The 25758-nt window shown below is 40.6% G+C and overlaps 1 protein-coding gene and 1 long non-coding RNA gene across 4 annotated transcripts; one reads left to right on the plus strand and one right to left on the minus strand.

The window, feature by feature from the left end:
* The first annotated feature begins 245 nt into the window (after positions 1–245).
* Positions 246–9749, plus strand: LOC135474767 (E3 ubiquitin-protein ligase MIB2-like). 2 transcript variants are annotated; one of them, XM_064754362.1, is made up of 7 exons: positions 246–306; positions 3337–3655; positions 4553–4724; positions 7067–7173; positions 7748–7948; positions 8309–8448; positions 8978–9749. In XM_064754362.1, exons 2-7 carry the CDS (start codon positions 3433–3435, stop codon positions 9122–9124), a joined length of 990 nt encoding a protein of 329 aa, XP_064610432.1. In that variant the 5' UTR covers positions 246–306; positions 3337–3432; the 3' UTR covers positions 9125–9749. The 2 variants fall into 2 exon arrangements, with proteins under 2 accessions (XP_064610432.1, XP_064610431.1); XM_064754361.1 differs by lacking the exon at positions 8978–9749 and having other exon boundaries at positions 7748–8433.
* Positions 9750–10760: 1011 nt separating this feature from the next.
* LOC135474770 (uncharacterized) lies at positions 10761–19051 on the minus strand. 2 transcript variants are annotated; one of them, XR_010445006.1, is made up of 4 exons: positions 19026–19051; positions 17959–18058; positions 12655–12873; positions 10761–11709 (listed from the first exon to the last, which is right to left on the minus strand). It is a non-coding gene; the product is annotated as an uncharacterized LOC135474770 (long non-coding RNA). The 2 variants fall into 2 exon arrangements; XR_010445005.1 differs by lacking the exons at positions 17959–18058; positions 19026–19051 and adding an exon at positions 13024–13143 and having other exon boundaries at positions 10763–11709.
* Positions 19052–25758: the final 6707 nt, after the last annotated feature.

Below are 25758 nucleotides of genomic sequence, written 5' to 3' on the forward strand. Positions count from 1 at the left end.
GGCACCATGGCCGCTAAAGTCGTACTTTTAATGCCCACATTGTTCAATGCTACGTGGTAAAAAAGTCAAGGTTTTCTAGGAAGACGCAGATTTACTTTTCGTTTCGGCATGTACAAAGCTTTTTGTTGAGGTCATCTCCAAATACGTACAGTTAGCCTACGTCATCTAGCCTCGTTTCAATACCAAAGATTATGTAGACATACCGACAAAGGCGCTCTCGTGTCATTCTAACCTTGCCATTCTGACGGACGAAACGGCTTCGGTAACCGTCTGTACTCATCGACAAGGGTTGTTGCCTAACAAAAGGTAGGTATTTAGATTAGGTAATCTTATACTCGTATTTCAGAAATACAGTTTTTCGTGCTCCTGATACCACTAATGTAGGCTCGATATCGTTGGCCGGCTATGGGCACTTTCAGAAGTTTAAAACTTAGTTTATCCAGGTACCTATTTTTAACTGAAGAATAATCTGATGACATATGCATACTTTCAGGAAAAGAGAGAAAAACAGGTTATAAATAAAGCTGCAGTGGATTGAGAATTAGTTTATGTAGACAGAACTCACTTGTGCGGCTGCATAGGCTCAGACTGTTTCAGACTTCCTTCACCTATGATCTTGACGGTCATCAAATAATGAAGAATGTTTTTAAATGGTTATAAATTAACATAAATAATAAAAAGAAGTTATTGGTATTTTTGATATTGTCACCAGACCGTCATGTATCATGCACGAACATAGACAGTAAGCCCGATAGACCTCCTAAGGTATGCATGCTGTCATACACGTGACGTACATGTATACATCGTCAAAGATAGACCTTTCCGTCGAGCAGGCAGAATTAAAGTACATGGTTTCCAGCAACACAAATATGTGAAAATAAACTAGAAAATACTATATCTATATGACCGATATATAATCCAAATGTTTACTCCAGCGAAGACTTTAAAATCGAAAGTATGATAGCCTGAAAAACATGTATATTCAGCTGAAAATGAAAATGAAATAGTCTTACTCAATGACACATACAATATATATTGATGGATTTCGGAGATGTCGGTTTGTTGGGACGCAGATTTGGGATTTTTCGTATATTTGAGAAAAATTGAAAGGCAAACATAGAAATAACACTTGAAAATTAATCAACTAGTCTCAGGAAAGCAAAAAGATCATTTTGCACACTGTCATGTCTATCATAGTCTCCAGCTCTTCTAGCCAACTGCCATATTCCACCAAGCCATGGAGTTATTAGGTATTGCCAAGAACAGATCGATTCATCCTAGAGTGAAGTATGGCAACCGAGAGATCAGATTTCACCGTGACCAACTTGCTTTATCAACATGCTTTGTCTTAATTCAACTTGTTGAATGACACAAGGGCTAAAGCAATTGTCCAAAGAAATAAAACATTGTTACAGTTCGTCTCCCTCAGTACAGCTCAGTACAGTGACGGTGCCCATAACATGAGACAGGACAAGAGCTCCACGAGTAGCTGGCCTTGTATATTCCGGTACAACGAGGATGGTATGACTCCAGCGACAGATAACACAGAGATTATCTTCATCTGATAAGCTCAGTATTCTGAAAAATACACAGAAACAAACACATTAAGAATTTGTATTGACAATTACACACAATATACACACATTTGCAACGTGTTAAATGAATTAAATATCATTGACCAATAAACAATTATTTTTAAATATTATAAATATCACAATAAAACTAGATAGTTTCTAAATCTAATGTTCACTTTAAAATACAACTACGTGCACTTTGATTGAACACCTTTTACGGTCTCGATATAAATATAGCACAATACAAGTATGAACAAAGTTGTCACTCTAAGAATCACATTAAAATACTACATCAGACAGTAATTAGAAAATTTCAGTTCATGTAAAATTGTTTGAGTAATTTCAGCTTAAGAATATAGAAATGCATTTATCACTGCTGCAGAGTTAACATCCAAACTTTACAATCAAGTAATGCACCGAATGCTAATTAATTCACACTTTTACGCAAAACTTGTATAGACAATACATGTATTGTTCATCAAATACCATCAACCAAACCTATCATAAATCAAGACATTTAAAGAACAAGATTTTTCTCTCATTTTGATAACTATAATTTAGACATAAGCCACATGCAAAACTACGCACATTTGTAAAAAATGTAAACACACAAAAACCCTAAACCCCTAACTCCATAATGGAATATTCCAGAGTTTCTCATCTACAACATGCGGATAAATTCAAATAGTTTAAAACTGTCAGTGACCAGATTTTCAAATCGATTTAATACATTCTATACTAGATTTGCTCTCAATTCCGTACACAGTTCAGAACAGAATTATTTTCAGTTTACACAAATTCATCACCCCTACTGATAATGGACTGGATCGGCCTGTTCAGCGCGTAGTTGAAACCAAAAAATGTGACGAAAAAGTACATGTTTTAACTTTGTCACACGCTAATGATGGACTATAAACTAAAGATAAACAGTAGCTGAAGAGTGAATATTCCTAAAGCTTGAGAATTGTACAGAATCTGTGTGGCTTCTTGTCTCCCCCAGGCACAGGTGAACACACTAAAAACATGCTCGGATACCTGGACTGCGCGAGGCAGGGAGCATTCAATGTACCTTCGGATGACTAGTTCATTAGACAATTATATAGGCATATATCGGGAGCAGTTAGTTTTAGATTTTAACAATACATGGGCTGATGTAAACTACATTGTACAGAGAGCGTTAAAATGACATTAAATGCCATCTCAGGCCTACACGACACAGTTTATTTATTTATTTAAACGGATGGGTAGAGACTTTATTTTCAGTCTGGTTTGGTAAGTTTTGTAAGTTATGTTCACTTATATTTAACTTGCATGACTTTCAGTGAGGGCAATCCATAGTATAATTAAGACGCACAACATGGAGAGAAAGACCAGAGTAGCGACAGTGTTACAGATGAAAGAAAAACCAGAGCAGCAACGACAGTGTAATAAGTCATTAGCTCTATGTAGTACTCTAATTCTTAAACCTTTTCACATGTTTGCAAGGTGTTTATTCAAGCTTATACTGAAGGCACTATTCGGTGTAAAATTGGCCAGCCTAACCAACATAATTTTTTTCTCCAAACTCAAATTAAAAATGCATATAAATTCCACCGAAAGTTACTCTTTCATATGCGAAAAGGTTGAGGAATTAGGGTAAGTCTATGTGACTGCTCGCTAGTAGTAGTACAATAAACTTTCTTAAATTTTATTCGGACGAATGACCATTGATTGTTTAAATCAATTGTAATATTTATGTCCATAAAGTTCTATTTATTAACAGGAAAAGAGTGGAAGATTTCGGAAAACATTAAACGAAAATTGTCTTTCACTGGCATTTACGTCAACAAAAGCTTCCAGTGATTAACTACCGAGAGTCATGTCCGTGGGGTGTCGTGTTGTCCGGGGTCCTGACTGGACATACGGCAACCAGGATGGCGGAGAGGGTCATTTAGGCACCGTGGTGGAAATAGGTAAGCCCGGAAGTACAAATCTGCCAGAGAAAACTGCTGCTGTAATTTGGGACTCCGGAGGAAGAGGGACATACCGTGCAGGGCAAAACGGAGCGTATGACCTACGTATTTTTGACAATGCAACCACAGGTAAGGATTAACGCTTCACGGAAGAATTTGCACACCTACTTATTTACTTTTACTTATCGGTACTTTTATGTTCTGTACATTATGGCGTTTTAGGTGCGGTTTATTCTTTTTATAGTGAAAAATCAGCTGACAGAGTAAAATTTTAAGTTTAAATTTTGTCAGGACGGCATGCAGGTTGTATTCGCGGATATGCAGAACTAGGAATCAAACCACGTCGTCTGATGCTAACATCTTACACATCAGTCCTAGGAAAAGGTGCTGGTCATCGATTACATGTGATCTGTTTTATTTTTTTATTTGATTGTTGTTTTACGCCGTACTCAAGAAAATTTCACTTATACGACGGCGGCCAGCATTATGGTGGGTGGAAACCGGGCAGAGCACGGAGGAAACGCACGTCCATCCGCAGCTTGCTCGCAGATCTTTCAACTTAAAACCGGAGAGGAAGCCAGCATGAGCTGGACTTGAACTCACAGCGACCGCAGATTATGTGTGACCATTTGTTAACTATCACGTTGTGATCGGTTTAATTTTATTGAAAGATGGCTTACAATTAGCCTTTCCCTAACACTAGTAACAATGAACAAAGAGCTATCGTTCTAGACACCATGATTCAAAGCAGTCGTAAGACCGAATCAGTATACTCAGATTTTGTTAGATTCGTCTAAATAATTTTAAAAAATTTGCAGGGAATCATTATGATGATGATGATCACCATCAGATATTGATGTCATATTGTAGGATTTTAGAGATAAATTACTAAACTCACTGTACCACATTTAGACCTACAAGGCCTGCTCTTAATCCTTTGCTGCGTCCTGCTCTGGATACTCCCTTCCCCCAAGATCCTGTAGGCCTCCCTGTTTTGTTAAGCCGGTTTGTCTTGCTTTCTGGCAGGTGTCAATCACCCAAACATCGTCTGTGGTTCGTGTGGGCAACCGGTCATCCATGGAATGAGATGGCACTGTACGGTCTGCACCGACTCGCATCTGTGTACCGTTTGCTACATGGCCGACAAGCATGACCTGACTCACCCTTTCCGGAGGTTTGACACAGCCTCTTCTGAAGGGTTCGTGCTTTATTCGCATTCAGATAATACCAGTTTCCAAATGCTCTAGTGTGTATAAAAGTTAGATGTGTCTTCCTGGGCTACTCGGAGGAAACAGTGTTTGTCTTGCCGCCAAGTGTCAGCACTGGTAAGATTTCAGTATCGCGAAATTTTATGCATAGCACCCAGTTTAGTTTCCAAACCTAATTCGTGAATTCTGTTTCGAAGTTGAAAATCTATCTAAGTGTCGAAACAGACATTCGTATACCAACCGTCAACGACTAAGCACGTTCCAGGTCAATAATCGAAAGGCCAATTCCCAAAAACACAAACCACTAAAGAACTAAGAAAATATCACGAAATCAATCAAAGAGAAGAAGTCAACAGTTTTCAATGATGTTGGAAAGACGCAAGTTGTGTTCTAGGCGAAAAAGTGAAATCAGTATTCAAATCGGGGGCCATGTTAGATTATCAGTTGCCGCTAACAAAATATGTATCTCAGCTGCGCTTTGATTGCAACTATTTATATATATCCAACGTGGCGATCTAATTCAACACGATGAATACAGTCCCTAGCTCCGAGTTACGCGGAATTAGACACAATCATGAAGCAGAGCGCCAGAGATTCTGAACGCTCTGTCCATATTTACTTACAAAGAATTAAACTCATTTTAAAACTTAAGAAACTTCGAGTGAAGGAATTTTACGGAATAACCTTGACACACTAGTTTTTGCAGTATTAACATGTGACGTTGATTCAAATCGTCACATAACACGCAGGATCTAACAAACGCTACAAGGCGAGATATGTACACGCCATATGCAGGACCCTTCGGTATATTGATGTCCAAATAAGGATAATTTACAATTTCAAAATTGAAACTATCACTTGTCTGTGTCTGCGGGGGAATAAACCATTTTGGTATTTGTACAAATATAGGTCAGATAAGATGCACCATGAGGAAACCAGAGGGGTTTCCTTTAAATCCAGCGAAGTAGGTAAATATCTTCCACAGCCTTTGATATATGTGGATTGTTTAAAGCCAGCAGATCATCGATACACCGTTTAGTGAATGAGAAAGTACTGGCCTGGTAAGAATAACTCCTTAATAGTTTCTTGATACAGTCGTATTCATATGAGAGCACGTATAGGCCAGCCAGCAGGAGGCACAATTTGTACCCATCTGAATACATATATACTGTTGGTATATGGTTTCCCTTAATTTCACATAGGCGTTATTGAAGAAAAATTCAAGCAACTCAGTGAACTTTGAAACCTCCCATGAGTGGTAACCCTTGTCTGCAGTGGAATTGAAAAGGGCTTTGTTGCTTCTCACGTTTAATATATCGGCGCCCGATTTTATTAAACACGGAAGCAAATAGTGATGAAATTCTGTCTATTAAATCCGTGTGAAGAATCGTAGTATACAGAGTGAAGAAATCTCATGAAGATATGTCCTTATACGGTATGTGTATTAGATCGTTTAGTTCTTCACTGAGACGTTTAGCGTTTTTAGCATCTTGAATTTTTTGCAATTGCACAACAGTGCTTGATCCAATATGACTGTACTTCTTGTAGTGTTTTCGTTAAGGGAGTAGATACAAGTTTGGTGTTACAGCCTTCTGACCCCGCAATAAAGTCAGCTTTGTGTTCGGATTTATGCATTTTTTGTGGTATGTCGGCGTGATGGGAACTTCGATACTCCTCTGTTTGAGAAAGGACTGATATTTTTAAATAGTTCATCCAGAGTCTAGGTCGTTATGGAATACGTTGATGTTGCGGCAGTTATTGTGACATTAAGCTTCTCCACAAGAACCCGATATCGTAGTAATTCTTGCACACGAATATAATATTATTAGCGACTTTGTCCGCAGAAACAATAACATACATTGTCTGAAGGTCATCAAGTACCTTTCGCAAGGCAGGATGCTTCAGAACTTGCTTGGCTGTCACATAAGCATTTAGTATTGATATGGTGGATTGCATACACAACCTTGATCTTAACAAGCTCAAGCCAAGCGTCAAGGACTGAAGGCTTCTACCTTCTCCCGTTTAGACCTCTTATCCAAGCGCTGAACAACTGATAACCTATATATGGGTAATAGCTATGTAGTATTTTCATCAGTTTTATAGATATAAAAACTGACAATGAGAGTGAGTTACTGGTATTTCATCGGCCATCTGTTTTACTCTAGGAAAATCTATGACTGTCAATGATACCATCAGCCCAAAACTACATTGGGAGGTACTGGGAATTATCACCACCCGCACGTCTCTCAGCGTGTTCCATAATTAAAATTTCCTGTTCGATTTGTCCGTCTTCATTAATTATGTTAAAGCAACTAAATGTCTGTTGTTCCAGAGAAGCTGTGCCTAAAAGGGAAGGCTGTACAGAGATACAGGCTAAAGGCATCTTTCCAGGGGCCAAGGTCGTCAAAGGTCCAGATTGGGAATGGGAAGACCAAGACTGTAAGTCTACAGTCCCACTGTAGAGAATTATTAAATCGAATACAATAGCTGAACGAATTGTGTAGAAACACTGAGAACAATTGGAACTGCATAACTTTGTGCCTAATTTACATAATCCACTTATTACTTTGGCATTATTTACTTCGTTGTTAGTGCGTTTTTGATGTTAAATTTTAGTATCTGAATCTTAAAGACGGCTTAATTGTTATATTTGGTTTATTACGTGTTTGTATCGGAGGACAAAACGCTTTCAAATTTCTTAATAAGTGAATGATTTTGACTTCGTCATTTCTCGGATTGGCAACTTGAATTATGATTATGACACTTTGACTTCGAGCTATGACCGGTTTCCTCCAATCTTAATGCTGGCCGCCGTCGTATAAGTCAAATATTCTTGATAACGGCCTAAAACACCAATCAAATAAATAAATTTAAATGATATACATGTACTTATCCTGGATAGTTTTATTTTGTCGTGTAGTAAAAGCCTTTATTATCAAGGTAAAACTGTTTATTTCAGTACCTGCATGGGTGTTGTCCTGTAAGCAAATTTGCATTTTGCTGTACATTTAAGGTGGCATAGGTAACATAGGACAAGTGACAAGTGTAGGGTGTTGGGCCAGGGGGCTGACGTCCGTGAGGAGTGCTGTGAAGGTGAAGTGGTCTTCAGGATCCACTTACGGATACAGAGTTGGCCACGAGGGCAAAGTGGACCTGGTATACATTGAGGAAGAATCGGGGGGATCTTACTACAAAGACCATCTACCTGTGCTAGGTGGGCAGATTAGTGAATGTTCAAAGCAACTGCGTTTTCTGTACTGTCACACAGTGCGACCCACTTTAATTGTATGGGGAAGTGGTTCCAGTGCAAATTTAAAGATTCAAGATAATTCTTATAGTCGTGGGTTTCCTCCGGGGTCTGCACGGTTTCCTCCCACCATACTTCTGGTCAAGACCCCAACCAAAAAAATAAATATTAAAAAGTTCTTATATAGAATGTTGACTTCAGAACTTACATCAAGTGACAATGGTGGTGAAAAAAATTTTAAGATAAAGCGGTCCACTACAAATATTCTCCTTTGGCTTGTAATATCAGTCAAAGTTAAATGAATAGACAAATGAATGATTTGTGCAGATCACACGGCAGAAGTAGCCCCGTCTAGTGGAATACCACGGGAGTTTAAGGTCGGTGAAAAGGTCAAAGTTGAACTGGGTAAGGACCGTTTCCAATCTATGCAAGAAGGTCACGGTGCCTGGAATCCAAGGATGGCTAGTGTAAGTTCTGTTTTAAGGCATATGGTACAATGTGAGCTGTCGTCATTTCATCTATAATGTTTCACCTGCCATGTGGCTACATGTATAAGGCATTTTAGCACATCTGCACTGTAAAACTTTTTGTTTTGATTTTAGTTCATAATATCGGTCATTTCATATTACATAAGTACGTTTGTACTGTAACTTCTTGTCATTTTAGCATATTCGCACTGTAACTTTTTGCTTTGACTTCAGTTCGTAAGAACGGTAATTTCGTATTATTCAAGTACGTCTGCAATGGAACTTCAGTACATCTGCAATGTAACGTTTCCGTTAGCACGAGAAGACGTTCGAATGCGTCTAATGTTCGTGAAATATTTGCTAATAGTGTGTAATTTTTAACCTCCTGACAAAGTGCATTGTGTATTTACAAGAATTAATTAAGCTTCTGGGTACATAACAGTGAGATGTCAAGTCCTTTACAATGCAACGGCACTATAGATTGTTGCCATTGCAGTGCATATAAACCGGATACTCTTACTTTTTTCAGTACATTGGTAAGATAGGCACTGTTCATGATGTGAGCACTCAAGGGGATGTTATAGTGCGTTATGAGGGACTAACTAGATGGTGGTTGCATCCAGAAACTTTGACAAAGGTATATAGAATGAATGTGACAACACTCAGGTCGTTGTAGTGAAGTTGTTCATTGAACGGATATGTAATGTACTTGAAGGCACTAGGTGCTGCAGGATGAGAATTTCATAACATTGATATAGGAAGCACTCATCGGTGCAGTGTATCGGTGGTACAGGTTGGTATCGGGAGGATTTTAGTCACACTGAGTCATCTGCCATGTTCCTTGATGTATCAGAACAAAGCGTTATATTCACCGGAAGTTTTAGGCCGCTTTAGGCCGCTTAATTTCAGAACTATAAAACAATGAAGATGAGCACCTCAACCTTCCGTTCATTAACCACACATAATTTGCGAATATACTGAAGTAGAAAATCCGTAAGCTAATACCAGACCATGGCACGTTGGGAGCTGGCTATTCAAAGTTGCTTAGATGATTTGCTGGAAATCTTGTGACTTACTTACCGCAATGGGCTGGCGTTATGACTCGACCCGCCACTGCGAAGGTATCCACCTCTTAAACACCAGTCAAACAAAGACATAACGATCTGAGGCAAGCATATGCTATGTCCAATCTATACCGAAGAAGGAAAGTTCTATTAGTATAATCATGACACATTAGTAAAAGCATTGCCTGGCAGAAAGTTTCATGCATCTTTCTCTGGCGTGATTACACTGAAACATTCTATGTTCACATGGCTTCAATATTGCTATGTTCGGCACGCCATTTAATATGAAAATCGATAAACGCATGCATTTATATTTTTGAGGGTATCATTTACCTTCAACCTTAGTTATATAAGCAGGACTAAGAGCATTAGATCGCTTCGGTGACCTAATGGTTACAGCGTCCGCATCGAAGTCGGGATCAGAACCGGGTCGGTTCATATCAAAGACTTCAAAAATGATACTTGCTCAGATGTAAGAGGTTAGAGCAAGGAAACATGACTAGTTTGTCCGGTGTCAGTGTAATGTGACGAGGTGGGGTGTCATGTCTGGTCTCTTCAATATGATACGTCAGTGAAGGAAGCACTTTGGCGGCAAGGATTCGCCCTCCCTCAACAAGACCCAATATATGTACACACTCCCAATGACTCCTCGTCGTCATATGACTGAAATGTTACTTAGTATGACGTTAAACCCCAAGCCGGGACTTGGCACTAATGCAGCTGGAAGCGGAAGGTCACACGTTGGCATGTCAAAAAAATTGTGTAAAAGTAGAATTATTCATCGTTTGTCATTGGTGCGAAATTGTTGTATTGGAAGGCAAAGTCTCGACAAATGACAACCCGAAGGTGTTGATGTCAAAGATTGTGTTTTTGAATAGTGTGGTATAGCTCCAAGCACGGGGAACCTCTGGCTGTCTTGCTCAGGGAGAATGTCTGCGTTAGACAAGGGGAGGTCACTCTCAACTTGCAAGGAAACATGTTATACTGTGCCATATCAAAAGATCTTGTATCTGAGAGTGAGTTTTGAAATTTTAAGTCAACAAAAACATCTCCATGATGTTATTCGGAATTTTAGTCTAAGAGTGGAGGGTTCAGTCTTAGCTGGACGACAGTTGTGGATCAGCTCTGCGCAGAACTGGGGTTGTGGGTTAGGATTTTCCTGAAGAACAGTCTGAGTATACAATATTCGAAAATAAAGCACCATATTTCGGACTAAATGAGTAGACACAAAGCGATACATATACGATTTTATGAGAAGTTTTATTGAAAGAAAAAAACCTTAGAAGCACAACACACAAAGGAGTAAAGCATGGACGTGAAGTGGAGATTTATCCTTATAGCTGCTGGCCCCTGCTATATATTTATAGGTATATACAACTTTTCATTAGGAGCTTTATGGCTCGTTCCACAAATATAGCCACACGTATTACTTTATATTATTCCACCGAGAACCATTCATGAAAATTTCTTATAATATTTAACGATTATCTAACCCTTCTCAAGCGTAATCGATGTTAATTTTAATTTGATGCCAAGAAAAATCTTAATCGAAGCCAATGTGACAAGTTTAGTATTTAGACCAATGTCTAAAAAATACATAATACCTAAAAAAACTTTTCAAAGCAGAAATTTAACTGTGCGAAAAAAACTTATGAAAAATCATAAGTGCAATACTTTCATATATACCGTTATCACGTTGACATCGTGAATCTAATTTCGAATTTCCGGTGACTTTTTCATTAAAATAACCAAAATATTTATATTAAATGTTTAATAAGTTGGCTGTCAAAGAAATCTAGCTCTGGTTCCGCTAGGTGAATTTTAGTTTTAGCCAATGCCAATCGGTTCACTCTAGCTATATTTTAAATGTTCGTCCGTATTCAACAAAGGTGGTGAACACAGAATGCCAAAAGGAGCCCAGCCACCCAGCACAGTTTCTCAACGGCGACCTTCTGCTGGCCATTACGTTGGTCAGTGGAGCTCGTTATTCCACTTTTGTCTCCATCATGGACCTGGCCATTACATTGGTCAGTGGAGCATCTGCAGGATGTACCCTCTACGGATGATACAGTCGCTAGAGAACCAAATATACTCGTTATTCCACTTTTCTCTCCATCATCGACCTCCTCACAGGCATCCGTTTGATCCAAGGCTTCTCGAACACATCCACGGGAAACGACATCAATTGTCACGTCAACTGAACAGGAAAATACAAGACAAATGTAATTATTTGTAATTATTATATCATTCTTCAAACGTAAACTGCTACCAATTACTCCCACAAAATAACAGAACTGAGATATAAAATACCTGTAAACTGACAAAGCGTGAAATCAGAGTAAAATGTTTCCATAGCACCCAAATAAAGCATGTCGTAATATTCATACACACACTGTATAAATAGGTGTGTGGAGAAGGATTACAAGGATAAATGAAAATATCCAAACGTTTTTATCCGGAGTTTACCGGAAGTGGATGTAACCAATGAAACTGGTCGGTAATTTGTACAGATGGTTGTATATGAAATTTATTCTGTTGAACTCATTGGTGCATATCTTATATTTGTAAAATACGTCATTTTTATTATATTTCCGAATATTCCTCATTTTGAATAAATGCAAAATTTCCCTGGAGAATGAAAACTAGAAAATCTAGAATTATAGGGTTTGTACCACACTATAGTCCAAGATCGAGTCTCTGTTGCCTGTTTTCCGCTGTGGTTTCCATCGCACATTGAAAAGACTTGCATGGTACGATACAAGGTTGACCTAAGCCTGGAAATTAATTTTAGCAAACCGGAAGTGACATGATGAATATAGGAAATGATGGCATCTTCTTTGTAAGTCATGCAAGAGATATGGGAGTGATATTCAGTATCTCACTGCTTGCAGACAGATTACTTTAAAACTGAAATGACGTCACAAACCACACCGCTGGGCTTGATCCTTGAAATCTTGAACTTTTTTAATCTTGTGATTTAATCTGAAAACGCTGAGACATTCATTAAGGTGTCTTTTCGCACGCTTGTTTAAGGTAGATTCATAAAAGTGTTCTGAACACAACGGAATGAACCTAAATTCACGATTAATTCTCTGATGTGACTGGTGAGAAGGGATGTAGTTGCAAGAAGAGTAATACATACATGATAAGACAGAGGCATAAACCGTGGTGTCCAGTTTTCTACACATCGCCTTCAGTCCTGTCACAGACGAGCAGTTTTGAACAGTGACCCCTGGGGTGGCTTCGCTCACACTTCCCTGGCATTCGTCGTCAGATTGTGATATCAAATTGGATAAAGCTGCTTCCACGATTTTGTCCGATGACTCTAATTTGATGTACTGACAGGAAAGGCACTGGAGACCTGGAAAAAAAGACTCGCTAGTCAATCGTTGATAGCACTACGCAAAATTGATAACCATGCGGAAAAAGATGGGAATTATCGATTCAGTATGCATTTAATCCAAATGATATTTGAGTAGTATATATGACGGGTGATCTGGCTCTGACGTACATAACTAATTGCCACAAAACTTAGACAGACGCGCTCCGACGTTCATAGTAGTATATACAACGTTGCCAAACACACAGCAACCTGGAAAGCCTATACCTTAGGTATACACTACATGTACAGTATGTCAGCAGGAACCACTAATCTTGCATCCTGTTTATAGAGACTGTTCTTCAGGTCCGACAAAACATCCTGGTTGAGTGTTACCAGTGCCTTCTGACTTAAAGCCCGCCCATGCAGGAGCGGGGTATCCTAAGTAGACAACACCCATAGCAACGGTATTTCTACAGGACCGTCTGTCTATGTGAGTGTTAGCTTCACTACCCTTGCAAGGCGAACTCCGGCTAGAGGGAGACTGTAATTGACATACTGCTATTCAGAAAATGTGTACACAGAGCATCCTGTTTGAGTGTGTGGTAATAGAATCAGCCCCACTGTATATACACAGACAGGCGCTCATGCAGGGCCACGGTATCTAAGGTAGACATGGCTTTACTTGCAGGGCTACCGTGGGAAAATGACATCAGGCTTCAGCTAGGTGGCGGTTCGATCCCCACCCAGGGTACATTTTTATTCTTCCTTTACAGGGTCCTGTAGAGATAGGCGGCCAGGCTTTGCTGGGTGGGGGTTCGATTCCCACTTCGGCAAATTTTGTTTCCTCTGCAGGGTGCGTTGACCAGTGGTGGAGTCCTAATATGTTTTCCGGGTAGTACAGGGTGGAGGGGCGTCTAATGACGGAGCGGTGCTAATTGCCCAACAACTTAGCGTACCCACTAAGACGCGGACAGGTGTTTTTTTTTTTCAGCTTCGCACGTTCCAACACCCGACCACGCGCCAGAAGTTCTTCTTTCACGTTTTGGTCGATCTGTACGGAGTTGGACGATTTCTAACTGCGTGTGCGTAACGCCGTTTGAGGTCACGGTATCTGATTAAACTCGGAGTCCGAAATGCTGCGGATGCTGAAAGATCCAACCATCATAGCCGAATCAAAAGCGTCCGCGACATTCACACCACGGCGGTACTTCTTATATAAAACCCACCTGGCGTCTCTCTCTGTCTCTAACTGCTTTTGTATAGCGCTAATATACTGCAGGCGACGGGCGCTGCCATCCTGCGCTGAAGATGCAACCACACTCTCTGTCGGAGCTGTCGGTGTCAAGGAGTCCTCATCTACCATCGTTGGGTACAGACCCATAGTGCATATTATATAGTGGCAGCGATTATGTCTAAATCATCTTCATACTGACCTCCCCTCAAACGCCGAAGTTTGATAGATTTATTGAGATAGATCGTTCCGACATCCATGCGGTCAGCTGCGACGATTCTTACCTTTTCCAGAGAGCTCTCAACGACTTTTTCTCCCTGAATTAGAAAAATCCCTGCGGCGGAGTTTTCACGATTATCCTGACGGCCTTATAATTGTGTTCTGCCGGCCATCTAACCTTCAAACACAAAGGCGGAGTCGCAGGTGATCACCTTCTTCACCTCCGGTCCGGTTGCTTGGAATGGATTACAGGGTCAACCAATCGGGGTCGCGGGTCGTCAACGCGGACTAAGGAGAGCTTTTGTGCCCCGGTTGCCTCAGAAGGTGGTTTGCGCACGCTCTCCGCTGTGGCTGAGGCGTTTTGAAGGGAATCGAACGTGTCAGGTTCTGACTTCTCCCCCGCCCCCCTTCAACTGCAATCAAACTGCAGACTGGAAGGCGTAGACTGTAGCTTCCTGTCCCTGAAGCCCGATATCCGAGACGTCTGCCAAGTCGGACAATGCTAAACATGTAGAGCGAGGGCCGGCTGCGTCCACTATTAATATGAGGTTATGTCGTGATGCGTGTAAAAGCCCCAGCGCCCGTTACTGGAACACACCGAAGGAGTGTGCAACGGTGACCGTGGCTACTAGCCGAGGATATCAGCACATTCTCTGAATGGCCCGAGTGGAAGGGTTTGTATTGTAGGTTGGGGAAAAACACAATAATATTCCTTCGCCCGTTACTGGAACACACCGAAGGAGTGTGCAACGGTGACCGTGGCTACTAGCCGAGGATATCAGCGCATTCTCTGAATTTAAACTGCTCACTACATCCAAATTCACGTAGACCTCCTTATGAACGAAGGAAGCTTGTATCCCTCTGAAATCCCATTTATGAGCGCGTCCCCGAATTCCAAGATTGGAGCAAGTTCTTGCATCATTAGTGAGGCGTGTTTACCAGGATAGAACACGACCGGTGGCTTCGTTCATTCTCACTGAGATATCTAGCGGGCGAAATACTTCCTTGTTAAGCGTGCAGACATTATAGTAACCTTTCGGCACTTCAATTTTCTCGCCATCCAGTAGGAAGACCATCCCGGTGTGAATGTTCGCCCGCGCAGAGGGGGGGGGGGGGGGGGGCTATAGCATGGGATCAAGAAGGGCCACCATTAGACGGCGATCACGGTTGCCTAGACTGCACTGCCGTTTTGAACATCAGAGAAGGTGACAAACATGTTTAGTGTATACAGAACTTTGCGGCAGAATGAACTGAACGGCCTTTAGCTTTAATAGAGAGACTACTTATAAGGCCGGCCCGTCACATAGCATCCAAACCCACGCACACCATCTCACATGTCCTGACATCTGCGTGAGCGAGGGTGAGGCCTTCCAGGCCCAATTCGCAGATGTGTTCCAGAAGTACCGCTTACCGAAAGTAACCAACAATGCCATCGTTCAGACCTGAAATGCCAACCCTATGCAGTTTGTGCAGAACCAGCTGAACTTTGCAGTCTGGCGCACAACTACGCCACCGACCCCGTAATGAAGGTCCTGTTCTCATTACACGTCTAGTACCAGGTCCGGGTCCTGGAACCCTACCCTTCGACAACGCTTGGGCCTATGAAAAACGGCGAGTTCTACGTCTTCCCACGTACGGACTGGAGGCGGGATGGCGTAAATCACGGTCTCCTGGTAGCTTATTATTACTTGACCAACATCAGAATACCACCCTGTTGGCGACGGAACCTTTGATCCGAGCAAGATGTCGTTTCTTAGAAAATACGGCGTTCTGCACGTAGACTACATAGAAAAGGACGGTGTGGACGCCTGGGCATCGTTCATTCTCGACACATTCTTGGTGTTCACTCAGCCGGGCGTAGAACGCCTAAACGATTACATCCAGACATACGTCTGGGCTATTTTAGCCCATTCGCAAACAAGGACGCGAACTCTTGGGACAGGGACGGCGTTCGACGCACAGAAGCAGTTTCTTGCCAACATCGAAGATGTTATTTCCACCCCGGTCGACCTACCGTCCGCTGTTAAACGCTACCAGGCCTTGCAACAGTACGCCGGTAGTGCCGTCGGCATAAACCTGTATAACAGCGACATGCTTCTGCTGGTCGGTCAGATGGCCAACGACAACAAAATCGTCGTGACCACGGCCGGTCAGAAGCTAGGCGGCAATGAGGGTGTGAACATCGAAGTGCCACCTTCTATGGCGGAAAACGCAGGATTGTAAAGCCGCAAGAAGCTGTCCCCCCGCCCAACGTGCCCACAGCACAAACACAACAGCTTAAAGGCCCGCTAGACGACTCATTCCCGTTAGCGCCGTACAACCACGATGCGGAGAAGACAACTCTCGTGGTAGCGGGGGTACTATTGGATTACTGATTTTGTGGTCCCTACATTAGCCAGCCTTGTATGGCCACGAGAAACGGGCCAAACAGAGCCCAAACCAGAGCCCAAACATTCTCGGCCCAAACATCCAGCTGTTTTGCCGAGAAGGTTCAGCAGCCATGACAGAACACTGCCGATAATGCAGGGCAGCGCTGCAGCCCCTTTCCCAGCCAGCTTGCCAACGGCGCGCCCAAAGCCTGGAGATGCTTTTTCATCCACTCTTTGAGGCCGCCCTTGTCGGTTGGCTTAGGAGGTGGCGTTGGAGAAGGCCCACAGCCCCCGATAGGTCAAACTCTTCCCCAATGGCCTTCCTCTTCTTACCCCTCTTCTTGCGTGGTGGTGGTGTGTGTGTGTGTGTTTTTTTTTGGGGGGGGGGGGACATATATTACTATGACCGTCGAAGCGCGCCTGTGTACATAAGTTTTTGTAGCAATTAGTTATGCACGTCGGAGCCAGCGCTGCTCCAAAACACCCGTCATATATACTACTTATTTGACAGGGCAAAATCCTCCTATTCTGGGTGAAACAGGTATTGGTTGTTTTTTTTATTTACCACGGGTCGGATTTTTGCAATGGTCAGGATTTCTTCTCGTAAAAAACAGAAAAAGTCTGCGTAAATCCAGCTATTGACAAACAGTGGTATGGGTGGCTGTTTATTTCTTGATATTATAGCAATTTCAGAATTTCCCTAAATTCAGACATTCCAAAGAATTTGTATACCTCCCTAACTCAACCTACCCTCACCCCTCTACCCGTCCACAAATAAACAAATATCTAAACAGAAAAAGAAAGTCAAATTATTAAAGAAAGCAGACCGCTAGTACAATTATATACTTTTCATTAACTACCGTTCAAAATCATCATAAGGTTCCTAAATTTTATAATGCTTTATAACTCTAGAAACTGTAGAACTCTCAAACTCTGAAATCATTTTAACAGTATGAATAATAGAGGTACAAGTTTGATATTTTCCGAGAGGCAATAATTTGAGATATTCTTGGTAAATAGGAAAAGTCTAACATGATGAGCAAATATGGATCTTCGGCATTGCCTCATAAACTAAAATGGGTTGAATTCAAGGCTCACAAAGCATTGATACTTTGTCATAAGTCTCATTTATTGCATATCCTCATTTTATATAATGTTATACGTCATGTGGCTAGATTTACACATTATGTAGAACATTTATTTATATGTTTGATTGTTATTTAAAATTTAAAGGAAATCAATGTAAACTACCAGGGATGAATTCTTAATTTATCATGTCTAAAACGTAACTTATCATAGTCATACCTGTCACGACAGGGACACTGACAGCCAGACACACGGCTACGATCAACAATCCTCTTGAGAAAACGATCCATTCTTCTAGAAATGCCGGTCAGATCTGCAGCTTTAATTTAAGATCATTTACTTCTTTTACGTAAGATTCTATCATAAATTCACAATTATCGATTCTAATGCAGGGGTAACAATTAATACAACGTGGCCTATATCTTTACTCAAACAAAAGTATGTTTCCAAATAAAAGGAAAAGGACAACTAGAATTCGGACTCTGTCTCAAAGAGTTATCTGTCCTCCACAGTGACTTCATTTGCGCACACTTTTCGGCAGAAAATACGGGTTTTAAGCTTGCCAAAGGGAAACTTTAGCAGGCCGCAAGAATACATACGTGAAAGTTTCAGTAAAAATATTTTCTGTTTCTTCATACAATAAATTAAAAAGACAACACCTCGTTTCAACAAAAATAAAATGGCGTGTTTTGATCGAAAGAGCATATTTTGAGAATGTTATTAATCATCATTAATCATCTTTTTTATGACCACATAACTTTTATTGGCGTTTCGGTCAGCTTTATACTTATGATTAGGAAATTTGCAGAATTGTGCTTGAAGTTTCAAATTTTCACTTTCTTTTCGGACCTCTCTAGGCCCGATTCTCTATCTTAACGTGCCAGGCCCTTCTTTTCAACTGTGGAATTTAATAACATACGGAAAATATACAATCTTCATAGAATAGAAAAAGACCTTCAAAGATGGAAAATCAGTAATGTATCAACATTAGGGAAAACACCAGTGATAAAATCCTTTGCTTTTTCAAAATTAATTGTTTTGTTTTTTCCCTCCCAAACCCTCCAGTTACAGTGTAATACACTGAAAGAAATTTTTTCTTTCATTGGCACTTAAAAGTTGAGAGTTGGGCATGATGCTAGAAAACTGATGCTAGTATCGGCATCGAAACGTCGTGTGCTTAATAAACAAGAAGTTGTTATTCATAAGGAATCTACTTTGTCCTAGCACAACCTTTGTACATGACTTTTGAGGAGGCGCATAAGGCTCGTTAAAAAAATAAAGCTCACCTTAATAATAAACACAGCTTCTTTGGCGTCCAAATAGACTAATGGTGAAATATCGTAATGAGAGGAATTTTATACTTCACCTGATGTAATTTGAACTCAGTCTGTGTAATTCGAACTTTATTTAATAATGACTATTTGCGGCAAGCTGGGGACATACCTCGAAGTCAGTCACCCAATTAGGTGAATAAGGGTGATCGCGGTTAGCTTGTGTGAATCCATATGTTTTGGGTTCCCACACAGGTGTACATTGTTGAGACTAACACCCCCCCCCCCCCCTCCTACCAACCACACACGCCTCCTCCTCCCTCGCCCGCCTAATCACCATGTTATACGGTGTCTCACACAGCTGGGCATTGTTGTAGCAATCTCGATGTCATGTTTTACCGTACCACAGAGGTATAGGCTCTTGTGCCTATTCCCCATCCCCATGTTTTACGGTCTCACAGAGGTGTAATATATTTCATTTTAGTGATTTCTTCGCCTTGAACATTAGATCAACTGCAACAATGTGAGTTCAAGTCTAGGTCATGCTGGCTTCCTCTCCTGCCGTAAGTGGGTAGGTCCAGCAGCAACCTGCAGATGGTCGTGGGTTTTCTCCGGACTCCTACGCTGAATGCGGCGTAAAACACAAATCAATCAAAAAAATCTAAAGTCAAAATTTCAGTCATTAAATTTGGTGTGTCTCTTTTTTTATATTTTAGCTGAAATTTTCGGTACAATGATTTACCCAGAATTTACCCACAAATAACAATTTCAAAGTGATTTGAAATTCTGGCTCAAGCCCAAGATCGCTTCGTGATCCTTGGGCCAGGACTAGAATTTCTACAAAGGAAGGTTCAACGTGTACATTAAGAATCTGTAACAGTCCTGTAAACAGGGCACAGGGAGGCAATATAAACGTTACGTATAGATGTAATGAAATGAGCATTTTCCTGCAATAGCCCATATCAACCCTCCATCGCCGTATCAGTCCTCGACCATCATGTCAGTCGCTAGCCTTCGACCCTGTGACTGATGTGAGGGATGATATGAAACTGTCCATATTTGAACCGTTGTTATCGTATGTTTTTCACTGATATGCAATTTTCCGTAATCTTAATGAGATATAATTTTTAATATAATTTTTTCTGCTTTTCCCATCATTATTGAAAACTGTCTCTCTTTGCATGGCTCCGTCTTAATTTAGTACTGTATATACTAGTACTTTCTTAGTTTTTGGGCGGTTTGTATTAAAACGTTAGTTTAAAAGTAATTTTTTGTCTTGTGAATAAATAACCGTCCAAGATACCGGCTAATAAAGTCGGACATCATATGAACTTTATCAACTGCCATAATGAATAACCGTGACTGTGTTACTGGACCTGGCTGCTGATTCCAAGCTAAAAGCGTTTTTCTTTTTCTGTCATTGTGGCTGCTATTATTTTGTCTCTGTTTACCTTGTTCTTTTAATTGTGTAGATTTCCTTGCCTCACGTTGCACGAGGTGATACTGTTTTCCAACTATGCCGAGAGCAGTCGACTCGATCAGATAATGCCAGCTAGAGAAGTTCGGATGCTTTCGATGTGCCAGTTACATTTTGATTAATTGTGGTGTTATGGTCTTCATTATTCACAATTATCTCGGTGATATCAAGTCAAAATGACCTCAGGATTAAAGGAGATTTGTTTTGCACTTGTAGCATACAGCTTTGACAAAGTTGAGGAAAGCAGGTTAAAAAAAAGCCGTGACTCATTTTTGGAAGCGTAAACATGAAACAGGGGCAGCATTCCAGTGATTATGCTAGAAGAGCAGCTTTCCAGTGCTTATACTAGCAGTAGCTAACGGGAAATTCACTTTGCTCTGTTGGTAGATCGCTGGACTTCGGCTGCAGAGACCCGGGCTTGAATCCATATGTGACCCACGTTGTGAAATCCTTTAACCTTTACGTGCACACATATCTGTAAAAGCTAATCGACTTGTCGGTGTCAATTAAAGTACATACTGCCCTGATGTGTTTACGTAGTATCCCAGAGCAAATGCCTTAAAAAGATTTGTTTTGTGTTTACGTAGTATCCCAGATACGATAAGTAATACGATAAGATAGGATAAGTGCTTCAAAAGGTTTTGTCTCGTGTATGCAAGTTTACCACAGGCATCCATAATGGGACTATGTACTCCCAATGTCTTGTTCAAGAATAAAATAATGAGGTTCTACCAGAATTTTTTTGACAATATAACATATTCGTTAGTCAAATCAATTGTTTCTGTATTTACCAAATATAGCTCAAAATTATTATTTATCTACTATTTATAGCATTAAAATGATCCTAAAGTAGAAAAATATTCTTCGGTCTCGTATGTTTGGCATTTTAACCTATTAAATCAACAGAGTTTTCTCTGAATGGTGATAAATGTTAAACGTGTAGGTGGGAGGGGTGATGTAGAGTCGTACCTGCCTAATATAAATGCCAAATGGCTACCAGTGAATGACAGGAATATGCGAAATAAAGATCAACCACCATCGTCTAAACTTAATCCATGGAAGAAGTCATGGATTAAAATTCAGACTTGAATGAAATAATCTCTAGTGGTACATTTGCCGCTCTAGGGGTACATTTGCTCGTCGCAGCTGGGTAAGCTCATAGGACGTCATATTTCTTAAACTAAAAATCTACATTTCCCTTCGTGACATTTACCTGCAAATAAAATTGTCTTGTGGCTGAGCACACCGTAAACCGAGTCAGCAAAGTCATACGTCTGAATTCATATTATCCTGACATTTTGAATATCAACGTTCCAAGTCATGCTGTCCAATAATTGGAATATGTCATTTGTAGTCAGGTGTGTACAATTTTTACCGAGAATGAGGAATGCCTACAAAAACTTTATTTATAAATTTCACAAATTTGGATTCTGACCTTCTTGGATTCTTGCGTACACAGGTATGTGGCAGGGCGAGTCCATGCCGTCAAGCTTCTGCCGCCACTGAAGTATATCCAATATCTGTCCGGCGACATAATGTTAACTGTAATCATCTAGGATTTCCCAAAGTTCGTGTTAGAATTAAATAAAATTAGAACTTGTGACGTAAATCCTCAACACATACATAAACATTTACCATGTTCACAGAGATAAATTTTAACTGAATGAAACTGAATATGCCTTACTTTATATATTAGCATTGTGAACCAGTAGAAAAACTGGACAAAGACCGAGACACACCCACAACTGAAATATATATTCACTACTGATATTTTTTGACAATGTTCCGCATGGTGGGGTTATCAATAGTACTAATTAAGCATTTTGCACATATGGATGTGTAATAAATGCATGTGTACAAAATAAATTAGCATTTCAACTTAAAAAAATAACTGTATCGTTTTTCCCGTTTTCCCGCGCTATAACATCTCAGGTTAGAGGCAGACTGGCCATTGTTTTATTGTTTAGTTTCTGATGGTTACACATGAATACTACTCAAAAAAAAAATGCTATTAATGTTTTTTAATTGCTCTGCTCGTCGTCATATGACTGGAAAATTGTTGAGCACGACGTTAAACCCCAAGCACTCACTCACTAATTGCTCTGCAACCGGCCTGTTCAAATTCTTCGTTGTTCCGGTCTCTATTTCTCTGACCCTGTTCTGCTTTCAATAAAAGTTTCGCTCGTCTTGATGATTTTTTATCATATCGCTTGTGAGGAGTGTAGTTGTGAGTTTGTATTAATTTATTAATAGTTTCAGTGGTGAGTGAGTGAGTGCTTGCATGGGGTTTAACTTAACAATATTTCAGTTATATGACGACGAAGGAGTCCTTAGAGTGCATGTACGTGTAACAGTCTCCTTGTTGCTGGATATATTTCCACCATTCTTTTATGTGCTGCCTCACTGAGACGACTTACCGACGGCAAGTAAGCAGCCCCACCTGAGCCATTATACCGATACGAGTCAAAATACTTTTACATTTCTTGTGATATGTTCAAGAGTTTTAGTTGCTAGAAATTTAAGCTCAAAAGAACTTATATTTTATTGTTTGACCAATCCAATTTTGAATAAGATTTATTCTACCCTCTCCTGTTGCACAAAGCGACATGTGCATTCCTTACTTAATGACCAGATCAGTTAGATATCCGCACAAGCCAAAGACTGCACACATGCATTTAGACAGAAGCTCTCGATCTGTGAAAGCCCAGACATGTCCATTGCATTAAACTTTGTACCGAGTAGAAGTCACAAGGGATAGAGGTTTTGGACGGGGTTTAACAGCCAGTAGTCTCACTTTGAACACTGACTGAATCACTCGACAATCAAACATAAATTATATCGTTTTCCAATACAATTTATATTTACGAGAAATAACCTCGTTTGTAGAGCGTATTTTTTTTGTTAATGTAGGCAATCTTTGGGGTGAAAACTTCTATCTGGCAGATGGGAACAACTGAACAGGTATGCTGCGAATGATAATGGTTGCACGCACATTGAAGTATACTGCACCATATTAACAAATGACTAACCATGAAGCGTCCGCAGGGTTGATTCTGGGTCTAGTCACACCTAAGGCCTTAAAAGAGGAAGTTGCGGCTTCCTCACTTGGCGTTCAGCATGAAGGGGGTAGTTCAACGACTGGTTGACCCGTATCAGTATAATGGCTTGGGCGGGACGTCTTACTTGCCTTCGGTAAGTCGTCTCAGTGAAGCAGCACTAGATAAAATGGCGGTGGTAATCCGTCCTGTAACAAGGAGGCACATTTCATGCACTTTAAGGATTCCTTCGTCGTCATATGACTGAAAAATTGTTAAGTACGACATTAAACCCCAAGCAATCACTAACACACTAACCATGATATAAATAAAAATCTCACAGATATTGGATTTCCTTTGAGGTACAGGGATTTAGGCTCCTTGCGATTAATGACCCGGAAAGCCCATTTTGGTTGACGCCTGGTATTCAAATCTCTCATACATTTATGATAGGCGGTATTGTAAGTGAATTTTCCAATTTGATGCCTAATGAGAAATCAATAAACACATTTTATCACGATTCCTACTGTAGCGGTTCAATTATTGTATTTGTCTTATGTGCTTTCGTTTCTTTGAACGTCTTCTTCTCGAGCATACAGGTATCTATGAGTGCGACACGATTGACTCACTTTAACCCTGTTCGATATTTAACGTGCCCAGCGAAGCTTGTTAAATGAATAAACCAATCAGGATTCCCTCCCCTGAACTCGGAGACGCCGCTACTATTTGGATCCGATTTCATAACATCTCCTAAACTCGGGTTGTTATCCAGTATGACTTGTATATGAGATTCGGGATGCTTATACGAAATGAAAGTCTTCCAGCAACAGATTGTCAGTGAATCAGATAATGAATATTCATTATGACGAGGGAGGACCCAGCAGTTGACACAAGTACCAAACAGTTGAGTGTCATATGGGACAGAGTCCCAAATAAACACAATACATGGCACAGAAAGTCCCTTGTCTCAAATTATGGTACAAATTTCAGGTAATTTATTCTGGTATATAGTCTCTGTGGTCCACTTTTGATATTTCAGATAAGTTCTACTTGTACGAGACTGGAGCTGGATTCTCAGGTTTCGTCAGACTGGAGAGTCCCAGAATTTTGGGACTGGGAAAGATTCCCAGATTTTTTACAATGTATTCCCGGCTTCCTGGGACTGGTTCCCACCAAGTGTCAACTGTCTCTGAGTTCTTAAACTGGATCACAAATCACTATTCCAGACACTAGGACTGTTTCCCAATTCGCCGTACAAGAACTTTCCAGCTCTTAATAAAATATCTACTTACCCAGAATGCTTACCAACAATATGGTGTCTACTCCTGACAGATTCCAAGGCCATCTACAAACGCTGAAAAATCAACCTATTTATAGATTTTCACATGGTGTGAGCGCAGCAATGAACCAAATTAGGAGACTCTGGTTTGTCAGAAGGGTAATTTTTGACAGTTTGTAAACGCAGATGACACGATGAGGTCAATATTTGCCTGCATAGCGTTTATTTATTCTCGCATGAAAGTGTATAACATAATTTGTGAATGTGAAAAAGTATATCGGAGAAAGGGGTACACCTTTACCGTCCAGAATATAAGAACACCAGAAAGCTATTCAAATAGAGCATGCAACACTATCTGTTTGAACGTGCTTTAAGAGGTACAGTAGTGCTCCATCCTAATAATATATCTAGCACAGATGTGGGTCGGAACATCCGCATAGGTAGATGTTCACATCATACGCCGATCACAAGGCCGATCACACGGCCAAGATGAGTGCACTATCCGCGAATGATGGGCGTAGGATGCGACCAATATCCGCGTAGGTTTTAGGACATACACTAGCATAAACTTATCTAATTGACGACTAATGCCGCAGTGTTCGTCACTGACCTTGTTTGTACTTGCATTCGGGCAGTGTACTATATTAAATATATCGATTTCTGTGGATATCTTGTCCATTGTTTGCGATATGATTATGTGTTATCAGTTATACCTGGTCTCCACAGAAGTCGCCCTCTGTTGTCATAATCTGATATTCGGACATTATGACAGTCCAGAACCAAAAGTATAAAGAAGGAATCAGTTTGGAATATACTACCAAGCATGTATCACATGGGGGAGAGGGACTTGGCCTTGTTGGTTAGAGGCGCTTGCCTTTGAATCGTCAGAATACACAAGGTGAGGGTTTACACCCGATTTTGCATGCGGAATTCGAGAAGTCCCTCCGCTCTCACTGA

This window comes from Liolophura sinensis, chromosome 9 (assembly GCF_032854445.1).
Source record: "Liolophura sinensis isolate JHLJ2023 chromosome 9, CUHK_Ljap_v2, whole genome shotgun sequence".
NCBI classification, from domain to species: domain Eukaryota; kingdom Metazoa; phylum Mollusca; class Polyplacophora; order Chitonida; family Chitonidae; genus Liolophura; species Liolophura sinensis.